The 11110-nt window shown below is 33.5% G+C and overlaps 1 protein-coding gene across 1 annotated transcript; it reads right to left on the minus strand.

The window, feature by feature from the left end:
* Positions 1 to 705: 705 nt before the first annotated feature.
* On the minus strand, positions 706 to 10702 carry LOC127737518 (uncharacterized). The gene is made up of 7 exons (XM_052248308.1): positions 10588 to 10702; positions 10177 to 10221; positions 6704 to 6856; positions 5273 to 6400; positions 4704 to 4829; positions 2214 to 2765; positions 706 to 779 (listed from the first exon to the last, which is right to left on the minus strand). The coding sequence occupies exons 1-6, from the start codon at positions 10631 to 10633 to the stop codon at positions 2227 to 2229; spliced, it is 2037 nt and encodes a 678-aa protein (XP_052104268.1). The 5' UTR covers positions 10634 to 10702; the 3' UTR covers positions 706 to 779; positions 2214 to 2226.
* Positions 10703 to 11110: the final 408 nt, after the last annotated feature.

Raw genomic sequence — 11110 nt, forward strand, 5'->3', positions numbered from 1 at the left:
ACTTATTAGTTTAAATGTCCCTTTGATATCGTTCGCCTCTCTTTATTAACATTTTCTTGTCGAAAACATTTATCTTCTAATACAAATATAACCCATACTGGTGTCAGACCACCAATTCACTCCCTCCAATTTAGAACGTATGTAAAAGTAGCCCTACTCTGACACAAAATAGTTCTTTTGATGTCATTGTTTACTTAAACTAACCAACAAATTTGCAGAAATGAAACTTTTGGTGAAAGAGAAATATATTTAGACCATTTTGAGCTAAAATTTACTTGTCTATGAGTTTGCATTAAAAATTGAGGATTAATGCGCTCCATAGTATACTAATCAAAGATTTCCAGAAAGCCAGGGGTTATTTTTAGTAGTACTTGTATTCTGAGAGGCAGTTCTTTCTTAGAAGTCTTTAAACATGGGTTGAAAATTGGCATGTAGAAAGGTGATACACGTACAATTCAGGATATACCTACTTTCTATGAAGTTAAACTCAAGGTATATATTAAGTGAGCTGTGAAAATTGCAAAATTTGGTTGAATAGATAGTGATTTTGAATTGGTGGTCTGACACCTACTGGTGACCGGAGGTAATTTGTTTTAAATGTAGTAATACAATGATTCCTTGTGTCAAATATAATATAGGTATGTGCCTAACAAATTAATTAGGTTTTCGTGATGATGATTCCATAATTAGTTTGATGCAAGAGAACAAGAAACACGTAAGGTTTTTTTTTCAATAGAATATCATTTATTGTCTGAGAAGCATCTAACTGAATACATGTCCTACAAGAAAAGGAAAAAATCAATGAAACATTGTTCAATTATACAAACAAGATTTGTACATTAATGTGAATTGTTACCAATAAAGACTTACTATAAACAGGGGGAGAGATTGTCAGGTATTATTCCCTCATGTAACTCATGGCTTTGTTACCAATAAAGACTTACTATAAACAGGGGGAGAGATTGTCAGGTATTGTTCCGTCATGTAACTCATGGCTTTGTTACCAATAAAGACTTACTATAAACAGGGGAGAGATTGTCAGGTATTGTTCCGTCATGTAACTCATGGCTTTGTTACCAATAAAGACTTACTATAAACAGGGGAGAGATTGTCAGGTATTGTTCCGTCATGTAACTCATGGCTTTGTTATCAGTAAAGACTTACTATAAACAGGGGGAGAGATTGTCAGGTATTGTTCCGTCATGTTACTCATGGCTTTGTTACCAGTAAAGACTTACTATAAACAGGGGGGACATTGTCAGGTATTGTTCCGTCATGTAACTCATGGCTTTGTTACCAGTAAAGACTTACTATAAACAGGGGGAGAGATTGTCAGGTATTGTTCCGTCATGTAACTCATGGCTTTGTTACCAGTAAAGACTTACTATAAACAGGGGGAGAGATTGTCAGGTATTGTTCCGTCATGTAACTCATGGCTTTGCATTACACAAAGGCAAATAACATAAAAAGATAGCTTCTCATAGCTATTTTATGCACATTCCCGTTCTCTATTCCTGAATTGGGACATTATCAAATGAGACTTATCACCGGATTTGTACTTTCCACGTTCTACAAGACGAATGCCAGAAGTAGAGCATGATCCGTTTTCCGTAGCACGGGAGATCACCTACAATTGTGGTGGGGTTCGTGTTGTTCAGTCTTTAATTTGTTGAAATGTTTGTCTTTTATTCGTTTAACGTTGTTTTGTCATGACATTGTTTTTTTCTGTGTGACTTCCGTGTTTTAAATGTCCCCATGTTATCTTCCACCTCAATTCGACGAAGAAAGCCTGATTGGACAAGTAGCAACAGTAGTTTTGGACTGAAAATTTTTTCGATATGACTAAGCAACAATGTGTGTTATTCCGAATAAGCCATCTATTCTAAATAAGTTTGTGTCCTTTTGTTATAAAAGTTCTGATGATAATAAAAATAGATGTGATAAATCTTCAGTACTTATAAATGTAATGTTGATCATATAAAAATACTTATTTTGATGTTTGAAAAACTCTGTGACTTTATCGAAATAAAGTTTGGTTCAAAACGATATCTGTCTATTTTTAGTTTCTATTTTTTTTTAATGGGTTCAATTTTAAGGAAAAATATATTCTAACAAAGGGTAATTATTCAACATAAGGTGCCTACTTTTATAACCTCTACAGCTGCATAATAACTTTCTCAATCTGCAAAATATATTTTACAAAAGAATTTTACCTTGGTAATTCATTCAATATTCGGTGCCTGTATTTGCTAACTCCGCTGCTGCTTCGGCGCCATTATTTGCGAATTCTGCTGCTGCATTAGAACTTCCATGATCAGCTACTACTGGACCGTCTCCAAAATCTGCATCATCATATACCACTTTACTTTTGATTGCATATTCATGTTGTTTGTTTACTGCTTCCTTTTCGCCCAAGTGCCGTTTATGTTGGTATTCACGTTCACTGGTATGCCGTTTGTGTTGTTTCTCTGCATTATTAAGATGTTGTTTTACGTGTTTAGTCAACCTTTCGATGTGTTTATTTGCTGCCTCTTTGATTCGCTGGAGATGGTTTCCGGATGCCTTGTTTATATCATAGATGTGTTTGTCCGCTTCTTCCTGTACCCGTCCTACGTGACTATTTGCTACATTCTCAATGTTTTCGACATGGTTATCTGCAGCCTGGGCAATATTTTTGGTATGTTCGTAAGCAATCTGCTTGTGCTGTTGAACATGTTGTTCAAGATTATTGTCTAGGTCATCAAAGAATGGATTATTGTGGTGAACTGAAACAAAACAAGATACTAATATTAAGATTTTATTCAAAATTTCATGAAATAGTGATTAAAACCAAAATAGGGAATATTTCTTTATCAGAATTTATAAAAACGCCATGAAGAAAATATTTATTTTCAATCCAAAACGTAAAACCTTTTACATTTTGAAATGTCCTGGAACGAGTAGCCTAATCAAAGAAAATTTGACTAGAATGTGCTTCATTTTGTTATTTCACTTATGCACTTAATATCTTTTTTCATACAATTGTCTAAATACAACGATCCAACAAATAACACGGTTGTTTCATATACTTTGCATTGCACAATACATTTATTTTTTGAAACAAGGGTTAGATTTTTGACAGATAAGCTAAGCATTGCAAATATTAATTTTGACAAGTTGTGTTACAACATATGTGCATGTTATATCTCTTCCGTGGTGCTTAAGGCCACAATATCTGAAAGTCAAATTCCAATAAAAAACGTTGATAAGCTGATAATACCATACAGTACAGAAAGTTAAGCCATTCCCTGGAGAGGAATCAGTGCTTTGCCTTATAAGAAATTTTTTTTCTTTATTTGAAATGATTTTCAAAATTTTAGTACAGTGAATTACATTTAAAACAATATTTTTAATGTCAGTAACTGGGTTGGTGATATCCTCGGACATATAACCTTCAAATCGACTTTTTTTCTTATGTTTATATTTATAGCATAATTGTTATTCTTTCATTATGTTATTAGGTCTATCGATTATCGTGAAACACCACGAAGTCCTCAATAACAGTAATAAAATCAATATGAAAAATCAATATATTAATAAATCTAAAGTCAGTATTTTTTTTTTTTTTTTTTTTATTTTTTTTTTTTGGCACTTGTGGGTTCCCCTGATTCTGGTGACGGATTATCTTGAAACACCGCAAAGTCGCCAATAACAGTAATAAAATTAATATGAAAAATCAATATATTGATAAATCAAAGTCAGAATGTTTTGCATTTGCGGGTTCCCCTGTTTCTGGTGACGGAGACTGTCGTGCAATTAATCATAAGATATTCCTCAATTTGTAATTCTGATTACCAAAAAGATAAAAGATAGAAGGACAAATATTTTAATTTTTCCTGTTTATGGAAGTACAACTTAACAATCAGGCAGACTTTTGTATTGTTTCGTATCAGGTAAAGGATACAAAGAGATAAATAACAAACCGAATTGGAAACTTCAAGATAAAGTAAAGATTAAGTTCAAAACAAACAAAAAACGTTTACTAAAGGTAGCGTTTTATTGTCATTTTCAATGTCTTAAAATTGAAATTCCTACCAACGGACCAACATTAGATTCCGTTATTTTATGCTGGCGATTCATTGTTTTGCAATTTGATAAAGAAAATTTTTAAGTTTAGCCCTCAGTATTTCTAGTCAAATGTTTTGATATGGAAACGTTATACCTTAACATATGGCCGCCTATTATGTCCATGCAACCAGTCTCGCACTTTTCGGAGTTCTATTGTTCACCTTGATGTGAATCATATTCTTAATGGATTCATGAGATCTTCTGTATATCTGATAAAGATTTGAATACGGAAACTTCCAACTTTTTTAATTACGGCGTTTGTTGTGAATGACGTAAATTACCTGAATAATGTATCCCCGATGTGTGTTCTTATAGTTCACCGTTTTGGAGTATGCGTTCGTTAACTTCCGGATTGAGGGATATCAAACAGCCTTCATTGTTTTTGTCATTATATGAATAAAAGTAATCGTTTGTATTACATTTTTACAAGCAGCAAATAATAAACTCATACCAGAACAAATACTTAGCAATGGTTAATGTTTAAATACATGCAGATAATTGGTCCTGTTACTTAAAATGTATTTCTTCCGAATTGTCTATAATTTTTTGAATTGAAAGAAAAACAACCAAAAGATGATAGTCCTTTAGCTTTATACCTTGAATACTTGTATATAGATGACGACTTCCTAACTGCTCAAAACACTCATTGCTGTCACCGTAAGACTGATTGCACTCCTCCCAAAGGCTCAAAAATCTACGTCGACCACAACTTAGGCGATATCCTAGAGTAGAAATCGTACATTGGAATTGAATTACTCTAATTATTTCATTAACAAATACTTTTATGTTTATTTAATTCTTTGACATTCTTAATAAAAGACATCGTACGAGGTAATGAATTCATCAGATTGTGTTTATAAGTTACATCTCACAAGAAAAGCAGCCTTGTAAATTGTGATTAAATTCAAAACATTCAAGATTCATTTTTTTCTTTTCGTTCTCTGATTTTAATTTTGGACAATAAACACAAATTCGTAAGCACTGTTTTAGTGCTATTTTTGATTATACAATGTAGTCTAAGACTAAAAAATTTCTGGAACCAAATACAGGGCTAAAATCTCATGAATAGTGAAGAATAGGTATAACCGAAACTAATAAGATGCCGTAAACATAAAGAGTTGTTTTTCATACTTGATAAATTATCTATGTTTGATTATTCACTTACTGTTTCCTCCAAAGTAAATGATCCCATGGCTAACTCTTAGATTGTAGAATGCGTGACCATGACCATGACTGTGACTATGGCTGTGTCCATGAACGTGTCCGTGAACATGGACATGAGTGTGTCTATTTCTGTGAACATGCCTATGTACAATGCGATGTCTGTGAACATGCCTATGTACTATGCGATGTCTGTGAACATGCCTATGTACAACACGGTGTCTATGTATATGATTGTGTATACGTCGGTGATGGTGTACATGCCTATGTACAAGGCGATGTCTGTGAACATGCCTATGTACAACACGGTGCCTATGTATATGATTATGTATACGTCGGTGATGGTGTACATGCTTATGTACAAGGCGATGTCTGTGAACATGCCTATGTACAACACGGTGTCTATGTACATGTTTGTGTGTACGTCGGTGATGGTGTACATGTCCATGTCCGTATCTGTGTACATGTCCATGTCTATGTCGATGACTGATGAGAAGTTTGTGTATGTGTGTGTGTCTATGACCATGAACACGCCTATGTCCATATTTGTAGCCATGTCGATGTCTATTATGATGACTGACGACGTGTTTATGTATGCGTGTGTGTCTGTGAACATGAACACGCCTGTGTCCAAATTTGTACCCATGTATATGTCCATGTCGATGACTGAACAGAAGTTTGTGTATGCGTGTGTGTTTATGACCATGAACACGCCTATGTCCATATTTGTAGCCATGTCGATGTGTATGATGATGACTGAAGACGTGTTTATGTATGCGTGAATGTCTGTGAACATGAACACGCCTGTGTCCATATTTGTACCCATGTCGATGTCCATGTCGATGACTGACGACATGTTTATGTATGCGTGTGTGTCTGTGAACATGAACACTCCTGTGTCCATATCCGTATCTGTGTCTATGTCCAAGACGCTTATGACCGTGTCTGTATCTGTGTCCGTGTACTCCTACCTTTCGCCTCCTCACTCCATAATGTCTTTTTCCATACCTTCGGACATGTTTTCCTCCATAACGCTTTCTTCCGTACTTTCGAACATGTCGCCTTCCATAACGTTTAACTCCATATTTTCTTACATGGGACTTTTTTGCATATCTTCTAACGTGTGTACGACCTAACAAAATTTCACAAGTTCTTAAACGTCTTATAACATAGAAGAGTTAATAAAAAAAAAAAAACAGAAAGCTAATTCAAAATTGTAAAAACAGTTAAAATCAGTATCTTACAATCATTTATCTGTCATACATTAAATGCTTATTTAAATTTCCTAAAAAAAGTAACAAATATATGTCAAGCCCTTTACCGCTTCGCATTCTTGTGCATGTAAATCCAATGAGCATTGATTATGATACGTGCATAACAGTGACAAAGCTAAGTTTAAAAATATTTACTAACAATCGTTTTACATATATCTTACGATAATTTCTGTGATGGGAAACACGTCTCTTATAACTGTGCCGATGGGAAACTCTTTTGTGATAGTTCCTATGACGGGAAACTCTTCCATGATAACTCCTGTGACGGGAAACACTTTTATGATAACTCCTATGCCGGGAAACACTTCTATGTCCTATTAACATACAGATCGATAATATTTCATTTCATTTATAAATATGAAAATTAGAATTCGCGGTATAATTACCACTAAGACTACATCCATCAGAGACAAATAAGCGTTGAGTAAAGATAAAACAGTAACCGATTTGACAAAATGTGAAACAATACTTACAGTGAGACCATAGGCATGATATTAGCAAAACCAATCAAGGAAAACTAAAAAAAACTGAAGACAACCAATGGCAACCACTGAATTACAGGCTCCTGACTTGGGACAGGCACATAAAGCGTGACAGGGATAAACATATTTGTGAACACCCAATAAGATGGGACAGTGGTATAACAGAAAAACGTTAGAACAAATATAAACAAAAATTGCAAAGGTCTTGACTAATAAGCTAAGAACGAAGCACACAACTATTGATGAAAAAGACAAAATACATGAAGTATAGATCTAAGAGTACATACTTTTGCTTGAAGCTGGTTAAAACCAAATAACACATAATAAAAACTTTTATGCACTATTTTATATGTTGGGGTTAAAGATTTTCCCTCCATGTTGAAGGCTTTGCTGTGACTATGAGATTGAGAGCCTAAATGCCAGCACTGCTTTTAGTTTTTACATGTGCGCGTAGTGATTTTGTGTCATGAATTGATACACCATATTCTTTCTTATCCAGATCACCGATGATCACCGATGATGTCGTCTGTTTCATTATCGTCTTGTTGTTGTTATATATAACAAAAGAAAATGTGGTATGATTGCCAATGAGACAATTGTCCAACATAGTCCAAAATGACATGGATTTAAGCAACAATAGGTCACAATACGGCATTCAACAATGATCAAAATCTATATCTTATAGTCAACACAAAAAGGCCCTGATATGATAAAATGTGAAATAATTCAATCAAAAAATTAAACGCCTGATTTATAACAAAACGATAAACGAAAACCAACTATGACCGACAGCAACCAACGACAACCACTGAATTACATAGTCACATATTGAATGTAACCGGATAAAACATGTTTGCAAGTGCTCAGTCCTCCCTTAACATGTAATAACATAACATAAGAACAAACTGTAAATATAATCTAAATATGCATAGATCATCAGATTGGCATGAAGCAACAACAAAAAACAACTAACATAAAGAGAAACGACACGAAGTATCATTCTAAGAGTACTCGCAATTACCGACAGCTAATTCAAAGCTTATAACAATTAATAGATAAATCCTTTTCTCCCAGACTTAATAGATATAAGACGATGTGGTATGAGTGCCAATGAGACAACTCTCCATCCAAGTCAAAATTTATAAAAGTAAACCATTATAGGTCAAAGTACGGTCTTCAACACGGAGCCTTGGCTCACACCGAACAGCAAGCTATAAAGGGCCCCCAAAAATTACTAGTGTAAAACCATTCAAACGGGAAAACCAACGGTCTAATCTATATAAAAAACGAGAAACAAGAAACACTTATGAACCACATCAACAAACGACAACTGATGAACATCAGATTCCTGACTTAAGACAGGTGCAAACAATTGCAGGGGGTTTAAACGTTTTAATGGTACCAAACCTTCACCCTTCTCTGAAACAATAGTGTAAGTATGAATCAGTATACATATAACGGATTTAATGTAAATGCGTCATAAACAGTCTGTGAAAAACATGCTCTTGTGCAATTCCAAAATATGAAACATAACATAGACAGGATCTAGGTTCATAAATTTTCAAAAATGTATAGAAAAAAGTAAAATAACAAAACTATCGAACTCCAAGGAAAATTCAAAACGGAAAGTCCTTTATCAAATCAAAAGCTCAAAGACATCAAACGAATGGAAAACAACTGTCATATTCCTGACTTGGTGTATCCTTATGTAGAAAATGGTAAATTAAACCTAGTTTTATAGCTATCTAAATCTCTCACTTGTATGATTTTCGTATAAAATCCCATTAAATTGACAACAATGTGTGAGCAAAACAAACAGACATAATAGGTAAAAATGTCAAAAGTTGAGGTACAGCAGTCAACATTGTGTTATAATCTTAATCACTATAAAAAAAAATAACCATTTCAACAAAGAAAAACATAATGGCATATATACACTCTATAGACACAAAAATGACCACTACAAAACAATGGTGGGATGTATAAATACCTAACCACGCAAAAAAGTATATTACCAAAAATGGAATAAACAGTAAAGGTTAAAAATATACATTGACAAATAAAAAGAACACTATAACACACAATTAAGATGATAAACAACGTCAATACCTAGAATCTATACTTCAAGACCATCATGTATTATTTGTGAAGTTGATACGGAATATTTATCAACAAGGTCTTGGTATCTTCCGATGACATTTTTTAGAAAAAGGAAGAGACATTCTTTGACAAAACCCTGGTTCATCAACTTTCTGCCCAGACACTGGTGACGTTTTATAAAGTCTAAGTAGCAGCTGCAAGCTCTTGAATACCGAATGAGTAGGGAAATGTGTATCCCATATGCAGGTGAAGTTGGAATATTGCTTCTAAGGTGGGGAAAATTTATAATTTATATATCTACTTAGACATGTTTTAATTTATCAAAAACAAAATCAATGTACACAGATCTACTACGGTGATGAATTGTAAACATTTAACGATAAGTTTAATTTATTCAAATGATCAATGAGTTATCACGGATTGTATCTAAATTACGAGCTTTATAAACAACATTTATGTAAAAAGTAGGATGTAATATCCCGTTTTAATAAGAATACTACGGGTACAACCAAACTTCAAAAACAAATTTTCGTATCTATGAAAAGATTACCTTTTTATCGTTTTTTTTTTTTTTTTTGTTTGTTTTGTTGTTGGTTTATTTACATCGTATTGACCATCATGAAGCTTAATAAGTACACTTTTGTTTTATTCTCTTAGTTTGTTGGGTTTCTAACTCATATACATTTACCCAAAAAGATGTTTGTTCAAAATTCATAAACATTTGTTAACAATACTGACTGTATGAATTAAAGTGGATAGCTTATTGCGATAATAATAGGGTTTTTAATGCCTTTTAATACTCGTCATGCGATATATCGACACAAATAATCGTTTAATTTTATTTGTTTGTGGCTGCTTATGAGTGTTGGCGGATTGTAAAACATCAGTATTTATAAACAAATAGATTTGCATATATTTTTTTTTTCTAAATCAGAGTACAAATCGGATCTTAATTCATTGTTTTTCTGATAGCATTTAATTATCAAATTTGATTTATACGCAAACAAGGAAAACTAATGCACGACTAATAAGTATAAATGGTCGATACATACTGCCTCCTCCTCCGTGTCTTCTACCATAAGATTCTGCTACGACCACTAAAAAAAATAATACTTTATAAACTGATGGCGTTCAAAGTGCTTTTCTGGGTAAACCTTCATCGGGAACGCTCAAAGCCGAATATTTTGCAAGCCAAGCATGTCTTAGAACTGAAACAGGTGAAGAACTATATGACCAAAAAGGACCTAAAATTAATAAATTCCCTTGTAATCAATTACAAATTGTACACTAAACGCGTACCTTATCCTGTTGTCTTATTAATTGATGCGATATTCAACACTCATATCTTAAGCCCCATATTTATTAAGAAAGTAAATCTGCAAACCGTAGTTAATGTTTATCTAAAACAATGTCAGTAGGACAGTACACACTGATTACATATTATATACGGAATTATAGTATACCTAGTACTGCAAGGATGAGCAGGATGGTAAACAATCCACGCTTCATGCTGAATTTTGTATTCAATGTTCACACAAAGATCTGTGATATGACCAGTTCTGCCGTATCTTTTATCTTGGAGCTGGCTCTTTGAAAATATTTTTTTTGCTAGTTATATAGTAAATAGTGTCTCGCAAGATGTTACTTGTCTTTATATGTTATAGTACACATTTCGTGTTTCTCTATTCAAAATTGTATTGTTCTCATTGAAAACTTTCTGTGTTTGACTTGTACTATTTGAAGATTATAGTTTTGATCTTCGTGTAATCCATTGCCAACATGATATTTGATCACAGAGTTTAAAACAGTGTTAAGAGAAACATTGTTCAAAGACGGAGAACCTTAACCTCTGAATTTAGTAACTGTAAAGAAAACACTTGACCATTGTGAACCTCTTGATGCACACTGCACATTGCAGGTTTTACATAAAGCCGGTACATTGATAAAATGCAGTTATGTTTATTGTTTATTATAGCTATAAAAACT

The sequence above is a fragment of the Mytilus californianus genome, unplaced genomic scaffold (assembly GCF_021869535.1).
Source record: "Mytilus californianus isolate M0D057914Y unplaced genomic scaffold, xbMytCali1.0.p SCAF_4, whole genome shotgun sequence".
In the NCBI taxonomy this organism is placed as follows: domain Eukaryota; kingdom Metazoa; phylum Mollusca; class Bivalvia; order Mytilida; family Mytilidae; genus Mytilus; species Mytilus californianus.

Excerpts from the sequence above, each read along its gene's own strand:
- LOC127737518 (XM_052248308.1), bottom strand. The coding sequence starts at position 10,633 with ATGAAGCGTGGATTGTTTACCATCCTGCTCATCCTTGCAGTACTAG. Across the intron at positions 6,401-6,703 it reads TTCCCATCACAGAAATTATC|GTCGTACACACGTTAGAAGA; the intron begins GTAAGATATATG and ends AAATTTTGTTAG. Across the intron at positions 4,830-5,272 it reads CATTTACTTTGGAGGAAACA|GATATCGCCTAAGTTGTGGT; the intron begins GTAAGTGAATAA and ends TTTCTACTCTAG.